The 22,463-nt window shown below is 40.4% G+C and overlaps 1 protein-coding gene across 1 annotated transcript in view; it reads left to right on the top strand.

Moving 5' to 3' along the window:
* LOC124556573 (monocarboxylate transporter 3-like) overlaps window positions 1-22,463 on the top strand; it is a 362,125-nt gene that overhangs the window by 260,409 nt on the left and 79,253 nt on the right. Inside the window, exons 2-5 of the mRNA XM_047130532.1 lie at window positions 2,733-3,010; window positions 4,269-4,412; window positions 17,357-17,542; window positions 17,791-18,161. Of these exons, the coding sequence (XP_046986488.1) occupies window positions 2,733-3,010; window positions 4,269-4,412; window positions 17,357-17,542; window positions 17,791-18,161 (979 nt within the window). The remainder of the gene's footprint in view (window positions 1-2,732; window positions 3,011-4,268; window positions 4,413-17,356; window positions 17,543-17,790; window positions 18,162-22,463) is intronic.

Below are 22,463 nucleotides of genomic sequence, written 5' to 3'. Positions count from 1 at the left end.
CAACAAATGATGAGCAGCTATACTACCTCTTCACTATGGAGCCAGAAGCTGCGCGTATCGTGCCCCAGAGTAGAGAGAAATTGTGGCCTCGGAGCACCGCCATTGGACCCACGAAGCACGGAAAAGGGCACTGTGGACTTATAAACGTTATTAACTGCAAATGGCAGACTACTCCCGCGGCACCATTAAGGAAGATGTTGGGGTTATCGTCGTTTGCTGATACGCCTCTCACCAGTATGCTGCACAGCGACCCTCAGTGAGGTGACGTCATTTGAGTGACTTTCCGCGCACTGAATTCACGGAAGAACGAATTTTACGTGCTGGATTTAGCTTGACTTTAAACTGTCGTATCTCGACAACGAATAATGGTTACTAGATAAAAAGAAAAGTTTCTAGTTTTTCTATTTATCTACCTTCGTGCAGACTTTGAAACGGTTCAAAAATGGTTCAAATGGCTCTGAGCACTATGAGACTTAACATCTATGGTCATCAGTCCCCTAGAACTTAGAACTACTTAAACCTAACTAACCTAAGGACATCACACAACACCCAGTCATCACGAGGCAGAGAAAATCCCTGACCCCCGCCGGGAATCGAACCCGGGAATCCGGGTGAAACGGTTCGTACAGGTTTAAAGTATAGAAGTGGCGCGCTTCAAAACCTCCCAGAAAAACGTGTTTTTTGTAGGTGGAATCCAAACGAAGCAAGATATTTTTAAATGGTTAAAGATTTTCTTAGACCAACGTCTGATACACCGGTGGACTAAACTTGAACCATCAGTCTCGCTCCAGTCTGGAGTTATTAAAGGGTGACGTAAAATCCGAGCGGTACACATACAAGTGGTGCCGTTAACTGTGCATTACTTTCAGTCCAGTAAAAATCTTTTGCAAAAGGAATTAATCGATCCGCACAATTTGCCTGGACACCAGGTCCGGTTCGTCATTCAAACCTTTCTTAATGTACTGTAACATATCTGCAGTAAGGCAAATGTTCGAATGGTTATACAAATGGTCGCGGGTCCAGGCTAAACCAAAAACTTTTCACCCCATTTTTCTCTCTCAAATAGGAACCGAGCACCAAACCCCACTTCCCCCAAAACGCGGCCTTTTCATGTATCTCTGTCACAGTGCTTCTGCTCGAAAAGTATTTTTTTCACTTTATTGGCTTTCGGTTGGCACCCATTCAGCCTGCTCAGCTGTGGAATTGCAATTATGACGACACGAACGTAAGGAAAACACCGGAGAAATTTCCGACTCGGCCGGAAATCGAACCCGGGCCCCTTCGCTTGGCAATCCGCCACGCTGACAGGCAGCGGAGCGTGGAGGATGACAGCTTCTCCCGCCGTCGATTTTGAAAAGCAAATTTCAGTTTGTGTGCTTTTCACAGAAAACGTCAGCTGTATTTGTTGACCCACGTCCTGTGAAAGCAAACAAAAGAATGTTCTTTACTTCCGAGAAAACAGTGCTCAACTATTTTCGATTAAAGTAAGCAGTTTTACCGGTTTTGGCGAAGTTGAGTGGTGCCAATGCATTGACTTGTTTTTATTCTGCGTTGGTGTAGGTTATCCACGTCACTATGTCAGAAAGCGAGTGCGGGTCTACAGTAGTCAGAACGGTGGCGCTGCAGTTGTTTCCGACACGACGACTCCTTCCCTCATACTGAAGCATGCCGGAGTGTAAGACTAGTGGATTAGTACGGAAGTTGAGTGTGCGATCTTGCTGTTATAAAATAGCACTGACAGGGCGTAGATGACCGATTGTCAGTCTCAGATGCCCTGTACTGAAGCTGTTTTTTTGTGAGACTTGCGGGGTGAAAGGTGAAAATTAAGTGACGCAGTGTTTGCAGTTGCAAATGTGCTTCATAAGAAGAAAAATGATGCTTGGAAAAAAGTCAGTGCTATAGTTCACATTTCAGACGAAAAACATAAGAAGTTTGTCCAACGCAAACAAAACAGTTGTACTCTTCTTTATTCCACCTCCATCACGAGAAAACATTTCTGCTCCGTCAAACGAAGACAAGGTACAGAGCAACGTCCCTGCGACCAAAACGCGCTTTGTCTGTGATTTTTTGGTCATCGCCAATTGCGTAACTAATCATTCATTTCAGTAACTTATTCGAAGAACGCTGTAACTTTATTTTAATAATTAACCATTAGTTACAGAATACACGTTCTAATGTCAGAGTTTCTTGTAGTGTCATGACAGACTCAGAGTCGGATCACAGACTTGGTAGCGAGTCTAAATTGTGTGTATGTCAACGTAATTGTTGAGCATTCTCTGACCAGAGATAAAATATGAATAGAAAATTTACTGCAGAAAATCTATTATACGTAAAAATATATATATATATATATATATATATACATAAACATACACACATATAAACATACATATACAACCCATGAGTACATACAGTAGCGACAGTAAGTATTTACATTCTTACGATGAAATTGAGGACTCGCTTTCAAAAATGTAGCTTCATTCGCATTTTAGTGCTAAAAAAACGTTTTTCGTGAGGATGCCAAGCAGTACGACGACAAAGGAGGCTGGCTTCAACGAGCATTAGCGCTTCGTAATGAAGCCTCAACCTCGAAACAACTAATGACCAAATGTATAAAGAAATTGCGTGGTTTCGAAAGAGTGTTTCCCAGAAACTATTAGCGATTAAGGATCTGCTGTGAAGTTGTCTTCGAAAAATGAGTGCAGTTAGGAGCAAGTGTTTTGGGTGTGCAGGACGGTGAACAACGAGAAGCCGCTGCTGAAGGACGAGAAGGCAGCGCAGGAAGTGGAGGACGCAGACGACGAGGCGGAGGCGGCGTACGCCGTGGTGCCGCCCGACGGCGGCTGGGGCTGGGTCGTCATGCTCGCCGGCTTCTGCTGCAACCTCATCGTCGACGGCATCATCTCGTCGTTCGGCATGTTCCTCGCCGACATCTCGCGGGACCTCGGCGAGTCCAAGCCGCGCGTCGCCATCGTCGGCTCTCTGCTGTCCGGTTTCTACCTCATGGCGGGTGAGTCAGGCGCCTAAACTGCTCCACGTCTTAGCGGGAAAGACCTCGGTTCTATTTCCCGTCGATGTCGGAGTTCTCGCTCGAATGTAAACAGATGGGACAGGAATGCGGCCGTACACTCATTTGAAGAGAACTTCCGGTCACTCACTTGAAGTGTTTTAGGGGAACCACGGATGGCTGAACGTAGATCGCTACACCGATCCTGAGTCTAATGTCTTAAATACTCTGGTATTTTAACTCTTTCGAGCTACCTAAAAATGTAATCTCCACGACCTTTGTCTGTTATGTTAGAAGTTCTCCGATTTTGGTTGCCCCGGGCAAAGCAACAAGTCAGCCGTAACCGGACATAGTGAAAAATGTGGCCAGCACGTTGGATTCGACTAGCATTTCTGGAGGAGACCGATATAAATCCCCGTCCAGCCAATCAGTTCTATGTTTTCCGTGGTTTCTCTGAATCCCTTATGGTTAATGCCTAATTGCTTCCACAAAAAGAACACTGCCGATTTCCTTAACCGTCCTTCCTCAGTCCGAGCTCGAGCTTGTAATGACTGCTTTCTCTCCTTCATTGCCCTCAGTTCGCATTTGGGAGTAACTGGATCCAAAGTCCAGTACAGCCATCCTTATTTAGATTGCCCTAAATCTATGAATGCCGGGATGGTTCCTCTGGAGAGAACAACGTCCGTGCCTTTCCCCAGTCAGTGCTAAGGTCCATCTCTAATGACTTCGGTTCGACAGGAAGTTGAATACTAATCTCCTTCCCTTTTCTACTTTCTATGAGAGATTCAAAAATCGTCTTTAAATTAATTTTGTAACAACCCCAATTAAACGCTTTTATTTTTCATCTACGTTAAATACTGCAGGTTTCAACTATGATGTGCATAACAATGTGAAATAAATGCAATTAATCCCCAAAACCTTGCAAACATAGCCATGGTGTCGTATATAATTAAGTGTAGATTTGTCAACTTTGAACTTCCTTTGATCAGTAATGGAACATTTCGTCTCACACTCTCTACTATTTTAAAAGACGCACAGAATGTAAGGCGTGTTTTATGACTGAAGTTTAAATGGAACGATTATAAACAATAGACCAAGTACTTTCTTATGCACGTTAAATTTATTTTATCAACAAATTGCTTTTATTTCTGACTTTTGTTGAGCTCAATGCATAGCATTTGTAAGAAAACTAATAATTTTTTATTTCAGATTTCATTTATTAAAATTGTGTGTTGTACATATTTGATTATTTCTGTTACAGGTCCTTTTGTGTCCGCTCTTGCCAACCGATATGGTTTCCGAGTAGTTGCAATACTAGGAAGTGTTCTGGGATGTATTTCATTCGCTTTGTGTTATTTCGCAAATAGTGTTATTTACCTGTGTATAGGATATGGATTTCTCGGAGGTAAGATCGATGTCCCCGAAATAATGAATTAAAGTTAGTTAATGTATGAATTTTAAAATCGCTACTCATAATAGCTTAAGCAATACTAGTACTATAGCATGTTACTTAAGCAGATTTTAGTGATATAAACGCTTCTAAGATGATGCTTATTTTTTTGACCATACCATTTACGTAACTAATTATGAAGTGCGATTTACTGAACTTTTTTGTGGCAGTAGGAAACAGAAAATGAATCAGAATGGAATTGTACTCTAAATGGTAGGTGAAAAAGGCGAAGACAGAAAGTGCCTGTTTTCGGCGTTCTGCCAAGCGTTGTTTTGTGTTTGTGTTTCAGTACACTTTTTTTCTGATTGTTACAGTAACGAGAAGCAATATTTTCCAGACGATGCCTATGTTTATTTTGCAGCTTTGAGTACCATTGGTATGGCCGCTGCGATATTTGGTTTAGAAAGCCTTCCTTTATTGCAATTTCTGGAGTTCCTTAGGTACAGAACAAAATGTAACAGAAATGGAAAGATCGATCAAGTAGCCTATAGCAGCATCTGTTACCACACGTCGTTGCATGCACTCCACACGTCCTAAACCAATTTCCGTCCACCACTTACGGTGTTGCTCACATCTCACACTAATCTGACCTGGGGAGCCACAAAGTCGCCTTCATGTCACTGCAGTGTTTCCTAAACAGTTATGAGACATTTTGAGAGCAGTGAGGCTGTGCATTGTCTTGCTGCAGTTGCAGGACACCAGCAGGCAATGCATTTGATTCGACAGGATGTATATACATCATTTCAAGAATAGTTCTAGCACACACTTAACCTCTGCCCTGGAGTGCATAGCGTATGGCTATTGACGTATTCCTTCGGTGACATCGGAGTACAACGCGACACATTATCCAGGTGACCTAGAATATAGTGGCTCTGTTCCTGCATTTGTGCCCTGGTTTGTGTTGTGAGCAGAGGAGCACATGTGGGCTGGTGCCTGCTGTATCCTATCATTGTCTAGTATTCAAATAATGAGCGATTTGCTGTACTGTGACCGTCTATCTGCTGTTACTGCCCGAGATAATCGACGACCACACCTGCCATCGGCATCTCGGTTGACTCTGTTGGCAGTTATTGTCCCCGAACCGAGTCCCTCACAGTACACCCTTGATACGGTTCAAATCCCCATTCAGCCATCCACTTTTAGCTGTTTCGGGATTTCTCAAAACCGTTTAAGGCAAATGCCGTAATGGTTCCTTTGAAAGGGTACAGCCTATTTCTTTCCCCCTCCTACTGCAATCTGAGCGTTTTCTCCATCTCTGGCGACCTCATCGTCTGCGGGACTTAAAGCCCTAATCTCTCGTCCCTATTACGTTGGCATGTGATAATACTGATGCTTACAAACACCTCAGGCATTACGTCTGTCGCACCTAGGGCACCCACTATATGACAGCGATAAATTGTGTTCATGTGGTGCACATGCCTGTTCGTCCACTCCACTGTCGCATGTACAGTGTCTGACATTGTCCCAGACGAGGGCCATACTGCCAAAGTGACGACATAGGCCCCGCCAACAGTTGTGTCTCGCCGTTGCGAGGATGTGCATCCATATGTGACGCTGTTTGGGCTACGTTCATGTCTGTAACTAACGCCATCTGATGACATTCGTCCATAACTTGTCTGTTGACGCAAGTGATATCACTCACCTGTTGGAGAAAGCTTTGTACGAGGGATGACTGAAAAGTAATGCCTCCACCTTCGTAACTCTTCAACAGTTGGCAGCGTTGGTATATGGCAGGTACTGGCTTGTTCCGTAGCCTCTTCCCTACAGCTCCAGTTGGCGGGAAGCCTTAGCATTGAACGGTTGTGTGTTACAGTGTAAGGTATGATACCCTGCGCAGACGGTCGGCCAATGCAGTTTAAGCAACGTCCAGTCATTGAATTCTTGACAGCACAAGGTGTCACCCCAAAGGAGATTCATCAGAGAATGAAAACATTTTTTGGTGATTGTGTTGATGTGAGTACTGTGCGTCCTTGGGCGAGTAAGTTTAAAGATGTTGAGGCGGGAACATCTGATCTGCGTGACAAACAAAGAGTTTGACGACCTGTGACAGCAACCACCGAGTTTCACAAGCCAAATGTTGACAGGTTGATTCAGGACGATCGTCGTATCACTCAGAGAGAAAATGCAACCACAATCGACATTTCACAAGAACGTATGGGTCACATTATTGGTTTGCTTGGCGATCGGAACATCTGTGCACGATGGGTATCCCGAATGCTGAATTACGAAATGAAAGCGCACAGACTTGAAATTTACCCGGAACTCCTCTCGCGTTACGAGAATGAAGGTGATGCCTTTCTCCATTTAGTTGTGACAGAAGACGAAATGTGGGTACACCATTACGACCTGGAGGCGAAACGTATGGAATATCGACACAAAGACTCGTCCCAGAAAAAGAAATTCAAGACGCAGCCCTCAGCTGGAAAAATAGTGGCCACAGTGTTCTGGGACCCAGATGGTGTTATCCATATTGATTCCCTTGATCGTGGAACAACAATAAATTCAGAGCGTTACATCACAACGATGTGAACTTTGAAACGACTGCTAACAAGTGTCCTGAAGGAAAAGGGAAATGTTTTCCCGCAGCATGACAATGCCAGGTCACACACTTCACGTGCCACCACAGCAGAACTTCACAGACTGAATCTCACAACCGTATGGCATCCTCCATACAGCCCAGATTTCGCACCGTCTGCCTTCCATCTGTTCCCAATAATGAAAGATGATCTGCGGGGACATCATTATGCTTCTGATGAAGACGGTAAGAGAACCGGGAGACTGTGGATGCGGAAACAGAGTGTCGGCTTCAAGAAAACTCGTTCATCGTTGGCAGAAATGTATCCAATTGGCTGGTGATTATGTGGAAAAGTGAATATTGGTAATTAATGATCACATTCTAAGGATTATTTCTGCATCTGATTTATTAAAATATTCCCATCCAAACGCAATTAACGAAGGTGGAGGCATTCAACCCTCGTAAAAAGTTAGACCTATCAATATTCAGTATTGTGCTGCATGGAGTTTCGGCTACGTGTAACTGAAATTTGTTAAGATACAAGGTTCGAGTGTAATTAATCTCGAGTGTGGTCACAGGCCGGTCTGTAATATAGTTACAGATTTGACTTGAAGGTAATAGTCTGAAGCCAATGAATGTAACCATTAATTATCAGTCCAATGACAGGCTGTTTGTAGTACATGCTGTTGTCTAGGTTATCAGTTTAATCGGAAAATTGATGAATGTACTGTCATTATATCCGATTTCTTGGAGCTCAGAGCCGATTATGGATACTTTTTTTGGAAAATGCATAATTATAATCACGATGTAGTTGTTTAGGCAAACATATTTTAGTATATGATAACTGACTGAATGAAATATGGTCAATACATGATCAAATAATAATAAAAATTATCTCTATACTATTACACTTTAATTACACACTTTATCTCAATATTTTGCACATATTTATTATTTTCCATCATTAAAAATATAAATGAATTAACTGAGGTCTTCCATACTACTTTACCCACACACAGCCAAACTTTCACCTTTCAGCTTAACATAGTCTTCGGGGTACGCTACAGATCAATATGAGACCACAAATAAGATATCGTATCCACATTTTCTGATTCCGCTAACATACAACCAAGCTATACCCATAGCAACTTCATAATCCATTTTTTAATCATACATATGTCATAAAATCGGAGAAACTCATTCCTGAGAGAGAGCACTCTTATATGTAAAGAACTTCAAATAATGCAAAATATAATTGTATTACGTTAACAAGAAACTCCCAGAATCTGTATATAATACTACAACATATACGAGTATAATAATATCTTCTTTCATGAATTTGAAGCCATTTTGATTATTTTTCGACAGTCAACTATTGTATTACTTACTTATTTAGCGACATGTTTCGAGGTGAACCTCATATTCAGGCTAAATGGCATTACAAAAACAACTTTAAAATAAGGCCATACAGATGTTACATAGTCTTTTCGTGAATTCTGTGGCCATCCTGTGGAAGAAGAGAAAACTTAGTAAGGGGTGATGTCACTTTGGATGCTGGACTGATGTTAGCACGAAAATGTTTTGTAACGGTCACACTTTTTTCTTCTGATGTGCCAGAATCGTAGTGACGCCCTGGGGCGCCTCCATTTCCGTGCCTCTCCTGGTCATTGTTCACAAATTGTCACTAACATAGCAGTAACTTGGAAACACGATCACAAACATTTCTGTAGTGCAGTGGACAAGATGGCGGTCAAAATACAGCTGATTTCGATTTGACTATCCATTTGTCCCTCCCCCCATTAACCATGGACCTTGCCGTTGGTGTGGAGGCTTGCGTGCCTCAGCGATACAGATGGCCGTACTGTAGGTGCAACCACAACGGAGGGGTATCTGTTGAGAGGCCAGACAAACGTGTGGTTCCTGAAGAGGGGCAGCAGCCTTTTCAGTAGTTGCAGGGGCATCAGTCTGGATGATTGACTGATCTGTCCTTGTAACACTAACCAAAACGGCCTTGCTGTGCTGGTACTGCAAACGGCTGAAAGCAAGGGGAAACTACAGCCGTAATTTTTCCCGAGGGCATGCAGCTTTACTGTGTGGTTAAATGATGATGGCGTCCTCTTGGGTAAAATATTCCGGAGGTAAAATAGTCCCCCATTCGGATCTCCGGGCGGGGACTAATAAGAGGACGTCGTTATCAGGAGAAAGAAAACTGGCGTTCTACGGATGGGAGCATGGAATGTCAGATCCCTTAATCGGGCAGATAGGTGAGAAAATTTAAAAAGGGAAATGGATAGGTTAATGTTAGATATAGTGGGAATTAGTGAAGTTCGGTGGCAGGAGGAACAAGACTTTTGGTCAGATGAATACAGGGTTATAAATACAAAATCAAATAGGGGTGATGCAGGAGTAGGTTTAATAATGAATAAAAAATAGGAGTGCGGGTAAGCTACTACAAACAGCATAGCGAACGCATTATTGTGGCCAAGATACACACGAAGCCCATGCCTACTACAGTAGTACAAGTTTATATGCCAATTAGCTCTGCAGATGATGAAGAAAGTGATGAAATGTGTGATGAGATAAAATAAATTACTCAAGTAGTGAAGGGAGACGAAAAATTAATAGTCATGGGTAACTGGAATTCGAGAGTAGGAAAAGGGAGAGAAGGAAACATAGTAGGTGAATATGGATTGGGGGTAAGAAATGAAAGAGGAAGCCGTCTGGTAGAATTTTGCACAGAGCATAACTTAATCACAGCTAACACTTGGTTCAAGAATCATGAAAGAAGGTTGTATACATGGAAGAAGCCTGGAGATACTAGAAGGTGTCGTATAGATTATATAATGGTAAGACAGAGATTTAGGAACCAGGTTTTAAATTGTAAGACGTTTCCAGGGGCAGATGTGGACTCTGACTACAATCTGTTGGTTATGAACTGTAGATTAAAACTGAAGAAGATGCAGAAAGTTGGGTATTAAAGGAAATGGGACCTGGATAAATTGACTAAACCAGAGGTTGTACAGAGTTTCAGGGAGAGCATAAGGGAACAATTGACAGGAATGGGGGAAAGAAGTACAGTAGAAGAAGAATGGGTAGCTCTGAGGGATGCAGTAGTGAAGGCAGCAGAGGATCAAGTAGGTAAAAATACGAGGGCTAGTAGAAATCCGTGGGTAAAAGAAGAGACATTGAATTTAATTGATGAAAGGAGAAAATACAAAAATGCAGTAAATGAAGCAGTCAAAAAGGATATCGACAGGAAGTGCAAAATGGCTAAGCAGGGATGGCTAGAGGACAAATGTAAGGATGTAGAGGCATATCTCACTAGGGGTAAGATAGATACTGCCTACAGGAAAATTAAAGAGACCTTTGGAGAAAAGAGAACCACTTGTATGAATATCAAGAGCTCAGATGGAAACCCAGTTCTAAGCAAAGAAGGGAAAGCAGAAAGGTGGAATGAGTATATAGAGGGTCTATACGAGGGCGATGTACCTGAGGACAATATTATGGAAATGGAAGAGGATGTAGATGAAGATGAAATGGGAGATACGATACTGCGTGACGAGTTTGACAGAGCACTGAAAGACCTGAGTCGAAACAAAGCCCCGGGAGTAGACAACATTCCATTGGAACTACTGACGGCCTTGGGAGAGCCAGTCATGACAAAACTCTGCCATCTGGTGAGCAATATGTATGAGACAGGCGAAATACCCTCAGACTTCAAGAAGAATATAATAATTCCAATCCCACAGAAAGCAGGTGTTGACAGATGTGAAAATTACCGAACTATCAGTTTATTAAGTCACAACTGCAAAATATTAACACGAATTCTTTACAGACGAATGGAAAAACAGGTAGAAGCCGACGTCGGGGAAGATCAGTTTGGATTCCGTAGAAATATTGGAACACGTGAGGCAATACAGACCTTGCTGCTTATCTTAGAAGCAAGATTAAGGAAAGGCAAACCTACGTTTCTAGCATTTGTAGACTTAGAGAAAGCTTTTGACAATGTTGACTGGAATACTCTCTTTCAAATTCTGAAGGTGGCAGGGGTAAAATACAGGGAGCGAAAGGCTATTTACAATTTGCACAAAAACCAGATGGCAGTTATAAGAGTTGAGGGACATGAAAGGGAAGCAGTGGTTGGGAAGGGAGTGAGAAAGGGTTGTAGCCTCTCACCGATGTTATTCAATCTGCATATTGAGCAAGCAGTAAAGTTAAAATCCATGGAGAAGAAATAAAAACTTTGAGGTTCGCCGATGACATTGTAATTATGTCAGAGACAGCAAAGGACTTGGAAGAGCAGTTGTTTGGAATGGACAGTGTCTTGAAAGGCGGATATAAGACGAACATCAACAATAGCAAAACGAGGATAATGGAATGTAGTCGAATTAAGTCGGGTGATGCTGAGGGAATTAGATTAGGAAATGAGACACTTAAAGTAGTAAAGAAGTTTTGCTATTTGAGGAGCAAAATAACTGATGATGGTCGAAGTAGAGAAGATATAAAATGTAGACTGGCAATGGCAAGGAAAGAGTTTCTGAAGAAGAGAAATTTGTTAACATCGAGTATAGATTTAAGTGTCGGGAAGTCGTTTCTGGAAGTATTTTTATGGAGTGTAGCCATGTATGGAAGTGAAACATGGACGATAAATAGTTTGGACAAGAAGAGAATAGAAGCTTTCGAAATGTGGTGCTACAGAAGAATGCGGAAGATTAGATGGGTAGATCACATAATTAATGAGGAGGTATTGAATAGAATTGGGGAGAAGAGGAGTTTGTGGCACAACTTGACTAGGAGAAGGGATCGGTTGGTAGGACATGCTCTGAGGCAACAAGGGATCACAAATTTATAATTGGAGGGTAGCGTGGAGGATAAAAATCGTAGAGGGAGACGAAGAGAAAATTCACTAAGCAGATTCAGTAGGATGTCGGTTGCGGTAAGTACTGGGAGATGAAGAAGCTTGCACAGGATAGAGTAGCATGGAGAGCTGCACCAAACCAGTCTCAGGACTGAAGACCACAACAACAACATCGATTTGTCGATCTACGTGATGTCAAATGTTTACCTGTCTTCTGCACGTCTTGCTATCGTTTTTCGGATGAAGTTTGACGAAACACATTACAAATTGAGCACCTGTAACAATATTATTGAAAACATCATGATATAAACTATTTATTTTACGTATTTCCAAGCTATTGCTGGGGCTAGAGTCAAACAACTGTGTCACTAACATAGCAGTCACTTGGAAACACTATCACAAACAGATCAGTAGTTCAGTGGACAAGATATGCATACACATATGCATAATGTATAAAGCATAATCTATAATGTACAAATCAGTAACAACTATACTTTCATGAATATGTAAAATGTATTTTGACGAAGCCAGTTGCATGGTAAACATGCTTAACGGATAATAAATAAACATATAACGTATAAAAAAACAAATAACATATAGGCCTACGGCTACCGCCTATACACTACACAGCTCGCTACGTTCAGCAACGGGGTTCGTGCTACTTTGCTACGTTATTTTGGGGTTTCAGTGGTCGGCGAGCGGGTACTCACTCAGTTATTCTATTTAACCGAAGCCTTCTGATTTTTTCCAAGCTCTGGTTATTGAGAACTGTAGCGAGATGCGTCTCAGGGGGAAGCAGGGAAAGAGTGCTACCCCTGATTTAGCATCGATGTTGTTATCTAATTTGGAGAAAATTATTGAGCAACCACGTGAAAAAGGGGAACAGAAATAAAGCAGTTTTGCTGTTACAAAGTTGACAGGGGTGAAGAGGTTGGGTGGATATATGGATGAATGCGAGGCTCACTTCATCTGCACCGAGGAGGAATAATAAGTGAGCGAAAAGCACACAGTTTGATCTGATTATAATTCCCTAACGACGCTCCGTAGGACGACCAAGGTAGCGCTGGATGGACGATCTGGTGAAGGAATTGTCAGCCCTGGGGACTGACTGAAAAAGTTCAGCAATTTTGGTGTCAATTATACCAAAGTTATTGATACATTTTGGGGCTGGTTAATTAAATAACTGTTTTCAAGTTCTAGGTGAGTGGGCTAATGAAGGTCATTGACATGGCCTCCCATTTCGAAATTTTGAAGTTTTTCCAGAGTACGGATTAAGAGATGTCTATCCAAACATCGAAATAACTTTGAGGATAATACCGCCAATGCCAGTAACTGCGACATCTTGTGAACGCCGTTTCACAAAATTAAGAGTGACAAAAGACTACATAAGTTCGAGTACAGCTGAAAGCAAAATTGTCTAACTTGGCTATCTAGTCGATAGACTACGACACAACTGGTAAACATGACTTCAATGACATAATTGATGAGTTTATTTCGCTCAAAATAAGGAAATGGCAAATAAAATTTTAAGAAACACACAATTCCTGAGAAAGGTATATTTTCTCATTCCGCAGTTATAGACCTATTACTTTTATTTCTAATTAATAACTTATGCAGCATTAAGAATTTATAAAGAGCATATAAATTCTTTTCTTTATCAAACATTATACTAAAACAAATGTACAGTATCTGCCATAAACAATAAGGCATAGACTTAGTTTTGCATCCACGCAATTGCAGAGTTAATATAATTTGTAATTTATTTACTATAATGACATATGTTATTTGTTGTATGCAATATCTTTAATCAATCCAGTTCGTTTAAGTAATATTTTTCAATAATTATTCATTCTTATTAAACCTGCTTACAAAATACCAAAATTGCCTAAATCTGTGTAGAAAAAACTTGCAGAAAGGTAATTTTACAAGGCAGGGGTGAGGATAGTTGTGGCAGCTTGGGCAGTTCTGCTAAGGGAGCAGGATGACCTTGTTTCGGCACCGCCCCATGCCGCAGGATTGGTACAGTAGCTGTCCGTAATTCAGTTGCTCCTAAGTGTATTTTTATTCCTTATTCCATTACGTTCTCATACTAAGATATGTAATTGGTCCTCGCAGCTGAGCACTCATACATGTGCCATTGTTGACGCAATAGCGTCGTCAGTTACGACTGCAGAGAGCATGGGAACGTCGCGTTCAAATCGGGGAACAATGGAAACATGTAGACTAATCACATGATTCACGCTTGATGTGACACTATAACAAGCATACACTGCCTTCCAGGAGAATGGTCGCAGAATGCAGGTCATACACGTGGCAATACGATGTGTGGAACGTTCAGCCGAGCGTCCCTGGGACCTGTGCTTGTTAGAGAATTCACCGGAAAGCTGCAGTGGTCATGTCGCAGACTGATGTCTCGGCTTTCCAAGAGTGGAAACTAAGTACCCATAGGAGACCATGTAGGTAACGTGTTTCCAAAACTGAAGGCAACGGTCGGTTTACAAAATGAATTGGATTGGTTAAGTTTAAAAGTGCTCGAAACGTTCTTCTTTCCAAGTAGACTTCATAAAGACGTATAGTTTATTTAATAAAGTAAATATTTTATTTCGTAAAGTAGTTATTTAATAAAGTAAGATCACCATAGCAGCAAAATGTATGCCGTTGTATTTACATCAACCGTAACACGCACATTTCTTCCGGCAAATGAAAAATTCCGTGAAGTGATTGCAAGTTACAAGCGAGTTGTCTGCCCAAAAATAATATATATGCATTCATTGACATGATAAAATATGCATGGTTTGCTTCGAGGCTTACGGGTTACGGAAAAAAGCCTCCCGCAACGTTAAAAACGTCTCTTCTCTTACACATTTTACGGCAGAGAAATGTAAAATGTACAAAAGACTCTTTTGCATTCTGTGCATGATGCAGAAAGTCCCACTGATCTACCTCTTTTTATGATGCGTCCCATAGCATTACCTACAACACAGTACCTGACGGTCATCGAGACGGTTGCGACAACATCAGACGATCACGGTATGGTCATATTAAATCTTCCTCAAGCAGTTCGTAATGGCATCGTCCTATACATCCTTATTTTGTAATCAAATTGTGGAGATAATACGTTGTGTCAGCTTGTTTAGCAGATTCCGCTTGGAAGGCAGAATCGCTCGCCTATAGTCATGTCAGCGGCAATGATGCAGCACAGTGGCCATACAAATCATTTCACAAACTATCCGTTGTAGAAACGTTTTTTTTTTTTTTTTTTCCACGCTTACTTGCTCATCTTGATGGCAAACACTTGGAAACAAAACTGTTCTAAGTTGCGAACACCTTAAAATTCGTACAATTAAACACGTTTTGTAAACAATCTATTTGTGGGAAACGCCTACGATTTTACAAATGTGCTACATTCGTGTTCCCCTACATGTGGTTTTCCTGCTTGCTCCGAAAACCGAGGTCCCAGCACGAATACCAATAGAAGCCGTACTGTGTTACGCAAATTGCTGTCTTTTGTCATGAAACTCATAACACTGTAGACAGTGGCTCTCCTCCTACCTCTGAGCTGACTTATCCTGCCAGGGGCCTAAAGTTTAAAGCAGTGCACCTCGCCGTTTTTCACACTTACGGACAGTGCCAAAGGCGAAAAATGATAAGTGGCAGGTAACAACTTTAAGACTGCCCAGGTATCGAACCCAAAAACTTTCCATTCGTACCACTGGGCCACTGAGACAAGCACACGTATAAAAATACGTATGTCAATCATAGAACTCCCATAGACACCGTGAGGGTGATTGAAATCAGAATTGAAGGAAAAAGCAGTAAAGGGATTCGATACCATAAAACTATTCTCAGCAGTTCTAGAGTGAGTTTTCAGGCCTTATGCTAGGGAAACAAAGTAGGAGTGCGGGTTAACAGAAGATATATGAACCACCTTTATGACATTTTACTGATTGTACCTAGTGGAGATGAATTTCAACGAAAAATGGAGTAACTTAATAGACAAGTATGAAAGTTTGCCTGAAAGTCATCTATCCCAAGACTAATATATTGTGCAAGAATAAACGCAAAACAAAACAGTAAAAGTTAACAGTGATGTCGAAAAGCAGCTGCCTTGTTTGTTACATACTGTCTTCATATACTTGATCGCCAAGAAGTTCATCTGGTGATGGGTTCTACGCGGAATGCGCCAAATAAAGTCATTGGTTAACCAGCTAGTGGCTCCTTATTTAGTGAACAATACAGCAATTGTGCAGTACTCCTACTGTTGACGATGATAATCGTGGTATACGTTTTGTAGATACCATCATCCGTTTATTTCCCAATCTCTACCTTCTGAACAGATTTCAAGAAATTAAGTCTATATTGTGCTAATAGACAATTACATTACCTCACAAAGGATCCTTTGTAAATGTTAGCAAGAAGTTTAACACAAAAACTGTGTCACATTGTCTCCAAACCATCACCTTTCTTTTCATTTATTAAGAACTGACTCATGTCACCGCATGAGAATAACAGTCTTTCGACAATTTCTAGCTGCATTATACAGTATGCTCTATCAGAGATATATTTTTATACATAAATGTGGTGGTAATACTGACGAGCCCTGTTGTTTCAATTTTTTCTTCTTTTAAATATACTTGTAATACTTATGATAGTGGTGGAAAGAAACAATCAGAAGCTCCTTGTACATTTTCAAGAATGTTTACTGGTCCAGTATACATACACTAGAGAGGATGTTGAATATAATTTCACTAATTCAATGACATCGCTCCTAGGTTTAGTATGATTTCCAGAAAATACAGGGTAGGTCATCAGAGTGGCCAGAATAGTACAATAGTGAAACCAAGTGCTTTCTCAGGCAAGATCATTCGGTGACAATTTCTGTGTTTTCTGTGCGTAATTTAATATGATTTATGCAAGTTACCTTCCATTAGGAAAGTGGAATGCCCCCAACGACTGTGATATGACTTTCAAAATGATGGAGCACAGCAATCAGCTGTCCTTCCCTTTCAGGTTTTATTAAAGCAAATCCAGATTTCGGCTAGTACCTAGCCATTATCAATGCTAAAAACATAAGAAGTGCATAGACTATGTGTTTCTCGTATTTTTTAGCATTGATGATGGCTAGGCCAAAGCAGAAATCTAAATTTGCTTAGGACGACTGATTGCTGTGCTCTATCATTTTGAAAGTCTGATTTATGCATTTCCACTGGATTTTATATTGAATAGTACGAACTTGTTTAATTAATTCTGTATCAGTGGTCATAACATTTTTTCTGATTATTAATTTATAACATAAATATTGTTTCTTTCACTAGAAGGTTGCTATTATATACACTTCTACATACCAAATCTCTTTTGTTTCTTTTAAAGTGTGAATTATTATTTGAATATGAAGAGCATACTTATTCCTAGTTTAATTGTGACCAGTTTTCCAGTTTAAGGATATCGTTCTTTATTTAGGATTGTAACTCTTTGGTATTCACAGGTGGTTTACACTTTTCAATAACCCAACTATTGCTGTTACAGGTGTTGGATTTGGACTCGTATATGTTCCTGCAGTGATAGCTGTTGGCTTTTATTTTGAAAGGTGGCGAGCGTTAGCTACTGGAATAGCTGTGTGTGGATCTGGTATTGGAACAATGCTGATCGCACCATTATCGTCGACCCTGATAAATACCTTTGGGTGGAGAGGAACCTTTCTTATACAAGCGGGTGAGGAGGTTTTATTTATATATTAATAAAACACTGTATTTCAGTTAACTCACAGAAAGGACTGTAAGAGTTAGAGTAGAAAATTTCCTAGGATTTAATTTATGTAGAGTGGCAATGATATTATGTGTGATAAATATGGAGGCCAAATTATTAAAATTTGCAATAAAATATGTGACTAAAATTCAAACAGTTTTCTCTGCTTCTTACTATATCTACAGATAAATGAACTGTATTATCTCTTGTAACAGGTCTTGTGCTAAACTGTGCAATATTTGGAGCACTTTTTAGACCGTTGAAACCCGTGAGAGTAAAGGTGGAGCCAGAAGCAACAAAAGAACCAGCAGAACTACCACTTCTGCTTCGCATGAAGATGGTTAGAGACATGACAACATCGGCAAACAGCATAGGAGGTAACAATAACATGCGAGCGTCTGTTGGGTCTTTAGCCCACAAGCGACCAAGTTCAGTAGCACATGACGATGAAAAACCTCACCGTGTTCGTACAACATCAGAAAGCAGTGCTCGTAGCAGTCATACTCCTACAGCATTTCGACCACTTTACAAAGAAGATGCCTTTTTTGGTGGAAGTTTGGCACGTCTCTCTCAATACACATCTCAGGTGAGGAAAGAATGTAGCAAATTGAGTTTACGAGCATCAGCACATTTTTAATATTGCCGTTAACTAATTTATACAGCTATATATACAATTATTGGCTAATTGCACGCAAAATCAATCTTAACGTGATCAGTATCATTCAGTTGCCTTATGTTTATTGTGTAAACTGTGTGCTAAACTCAGTCCACAACTGTTTCAACAAATTAACGAAGTAATTAAGTCACGTAATATATCAGATTCTCGTATCTGTAGGATAGATTTTAATCAATGCTAGGACCAATGTGATCAGGTGATAAGAATGATGTTGATGGAAGATTCATTAGCCAGATGATAACATTAGTCTTGGTAGCCACCTAGACGTTATTGGTAAGGGGAAGGACACGTATTTTCACTGAGTCTTACATTATTTTTTCTATTTGACTTGATATACAAGACAACAACAACAACAACATTACAATCTACGTGAATGAATACAGATCATAGACATAAGACAAAACTTTCAATTTTTTTTTTAGTGGAAGGGTATTCAGTGGATGGGAATGAACTAAATATTTCTCATTTACGCAGCTGAACTCCTAGGGTCATCCACCAGCAATGCACGCAACATTTGACATTATTTGTAAGGCTTAAAATTAATTGTTTGGGTTTGTGTAGCTTCTGTACCTCATTGACTGAAGGTCATAAGTTAAAATTGTATATCCAGGTTGGGATTCTAACCTGGAACATGCCTTTGTACAACATGTGCAGTACCAATACGATATCTGAGATGCCTCCCATACTTCCAAGCTGTGAGGATGCTCTTTCGCAGTATTATGAGACTAACAACTTCGAAGAAATGGGTATAGTAAGAATTTTTCCCAAAATAAGATCAATTGTCAGATGCACAATTCAAATATTTTATTCCACTTAATCGGTTTTGGCAGATTAATCTGTCATTTTCGGAAGTTTATATAATTTAGAATAATAAAAATAATTGGAACATGGATATAAATTTAAGTAAGGTACAAGATGAATGTTATCGAAAACTCTTTCAGTATTGGCTTACACCATGGATGAACAGACGTAAAATTAGGATCGGACAATTAAGAAGTCCGAAACATATTACTACGATAAATTTAAAATTATTAAAATATTTATTTAAAATTATGATGTGCATAGTTAAGAGTCGTAAAAACAGCATACCCTCGTTAATGGAACATAATATCATGACATATCCAATATGTAAGGCAAGCTCGGCTAATTTCGTGATAATAAGGTCTAATGACTTTTACGATACCACAGAAGTAAGGTACAGTATCAAGGCTCCGGAAGGCGTGAAATAAATAAAGAGTTTCAAACATATTACTATTTTATAACTGGTAAGATGAGAATAAAAATATGTTTTTTCCCTAGAATGCGGTGTGAACTCGGATAGTTTCGTGATTCCACTGGTATAATTTCGTGATGCACCAGAAAACAGTAGGGATGGATATTTGAGCCACACTCTGCGGTACACCCTAAGCATTTGAGGTCCCATTCATATTCTGCGAAGTTCTGACATTTGAAATGAAACCACTGGCCACACTGTAGGCATTTTATCCAGTGTTCTCCCCGAACGTCGTCCTTAAAATGTCCAGAGCAAGAAACGCGCAAATGAGTCGTTGGTCTCCTCTTCTGGGGCTTTGGTTTGGCCCCTGAAGTGGACGCCTGTGTGTAGTCACTTTTTTCCATTCGTCTCCTTTGGGAGTCCCTCTGTAGCTGGTGCAAAGTAGTAAGAGCAGCTCTGGAGTCCTCTTTGTAGAACAGCCGTGTTGTATGTGCATCACTGCTTCTTTCTCGCACCCGACAGAAAGGGTGAAATAGAGCAAGAATTATTGCGTTTGCGTCTGGGCTTGTAGCTGGATTTCTTGCAGGAATTTCAGAATTGGCGACTGGAGCTGGAGCAGACACTTTTGGGGGAAGTCCTCCGTTGCTAGCTAGGGCTGGAAGTTCTCTTTCTGCTACGTCATGGACTCCCCTAAGTTTGAAAGCAATGTCTGGAATTGCGTTTATGTTCAAAGGATGAATACTTGCCTTGGCGAAAGCGAAGGTGATCTTCAAGGGAAACTATGTTTCGTTTAGAACTTCCTTGAGGTGACATTGAAATTTTGACCTCCATGATCCCTTCTGTGGACCAAATATTCCAACGTCCAAGAGCTACAAGTGAGTAGTGTGACTGGGGAAAGTAACAAAACAATTTTCATTTTCCTCGTTGAATTGAAGTGCTTCATCACACAGATGACTATGGTGACAATCCATAAACAACAACATGGATCTCGCGGAAGGAACAAGTGGCAGGAGATGTTGAAGGAACTTCATGAAGGTCTCAGAAATACTCCACCCGTTTTTGGAGATAGTTATGATGCATTTAGGTGGAGAATTTTCTGAATATCAGCTGCAAAACGCATCCCCTTAAAAATAACCAGATTTGGTTCACTTTCTCCATCAGCATTTATGGTGAGAAGAACTGTTGTCGTCTCGCCTCTTTCAGCAGTCGTCTGTTGGATTACCCTGCTTGCACCTCTGGGATTAACCGTTTTTGAGGCTTTTGGAACAAAACTGAACCCAGTTTCATCGAGATTCCAGATTCTTTCTGGGTTGTTTTGTGATCCTGTCTCCTCTAGTCCTTGCTCAATATTGTTGTTAAAACCATTCATATTTTCTCTTGTGGACGCAATAGCCTTACTCATAGACATGTTTTTAGTTTGCTGCACTACAAGCCCGTATCTTTCCTTGCAGCCAACCTACCAAGCCCATCCTGTAATACCCTTGTCTGAGTTAAAAGAACTCTGCTTATCAGCATTTAGGGTTGACATTTGGGACGACAATTCGCACATCTGTGGCAGTTAACCCAAAACCAAGCTCTTGCATTCTTATGGTGTAATTTGCTAGTTTAGTCTCTTGTTCCATCGAAAGAATAAATGGTTTGTGGCATTTCTGCTACAGAAGGTGTAACCTTCAGTCGATCTTGAAGTGTCGTGTAAGTTTTAGATGGCTTGTATGCACACTATCCTTTCTCCAAAACACAAGAAATAGTATTTTTCATGTCCATGGGGGAATATTTTGTCCTGTAGTTACCTCTAGATCTGCCAGGCATCTACAATGGAAACAATCCCCTCTAAGTATGCAACCCAGCTTACTGGTAACTACGGACGAGACACAGATCTACTTTCAGATTTTGTCACCATTTGGTATTATATACGGAACTACATTCTGATGTGTATTTTCTTTTCTTTTGCCAATAGATGGCATTGTTAAACCAAACTGAAACAGGCGGCTTTAGGGTGAATGGAATTTTCCATGTTGAAAGCGCGGAAATGTGGTAAGGAATGATGTTTCTAATTTAAATAACTGATGGAAAATGCACAAATTTAATACAAAATTTCATGTACACAGTGTTAAACTGAACTTTCTCCATACCGTATAGGTGTACTCAATCTAGAAAAAAATGAACTGACAATTTCTGAAGTGTACCTTGTGATGGAGAAAATAAAAATGGAGTTAGAACATTGGATAAATAGTATGTTTTTTGGTTATAAGGTGCAATAGTTGAAATATTTAAGAAATGGTTTGATTTTGATGAGAGTAACGTTTTGTCCTTAATGGACTGTACATCATTTAAAAAAACTGAATTTCAAAATTTTTTGAAATGAGCTGACTCACTTCGTGTTGTTGATTTCCTTAGTGTAGATATTATGTATTATGAAGTCGCTACAATTTCTGGTTTGTTTTGGGGGAAGAGGAATGAGCATTTGAAAGCAAAGTTAGCTCCTCTGACAATACTACAGAGAGGGTCTACGGTATAGAAATGATTGGCTCAGCAAAATTGTGTAGCGTTTTAGTATTAGTTACATTTGAAAAAATGTTGAAAATAGCACGCTCAACGAAAGGTACTCCTCTTCATTGTGTTCAGTGTATTATGAAGAAAATGTGCAGTAATTATAATTACTTTAAAAAATGTCATTGTCGATAAATGTGTTCCTATTTTCCCTCACTGAAACCTGGCAACCCTGCCTATTATGCTGCAAAAGTTGAAAATTCGACCATCTTCAACTTAAAAAGCTTCAACAATTGCAGACGAGATTTCTCAAGAGGAGGTTCCAACATTGCTCCACAAGTTGAAAATTCTACCAACTGCAACTTGAAAAGCTTCGGCAATTGTAGACGAGTTTTCTCAAAAGGAGGTTCTGACAATGCCGCGTACACCATCCTTACAAGGAGAGATCCCTAACAGTGGTATTGACTTTCCGAAAGCATCTATACGGTTACGTAGGTTAAGATCCCAGG

The sequence above is a fragment of the Schistocerca americana genome, chromosome X (assembly GCF_021461395.2).
Source record: "Schistocerca americana isolate TAMUIC-IGC-003095 chromosome X, iqSchAmer2.1, whole genome shotgun sequence".
In the NCBI taxonomy this organism is placed as follows: domain Eukaryota; kingdom Metazoa; phylum Arthropoda; class Insecta; order Orthoptera; family Acrididae; genus Schistocerca; species Schistocerca americana.
Note: the sequence above shows the minus strand (reverse complement) of the source record. Positions and strands in the feature narration are given on the sequence as shown.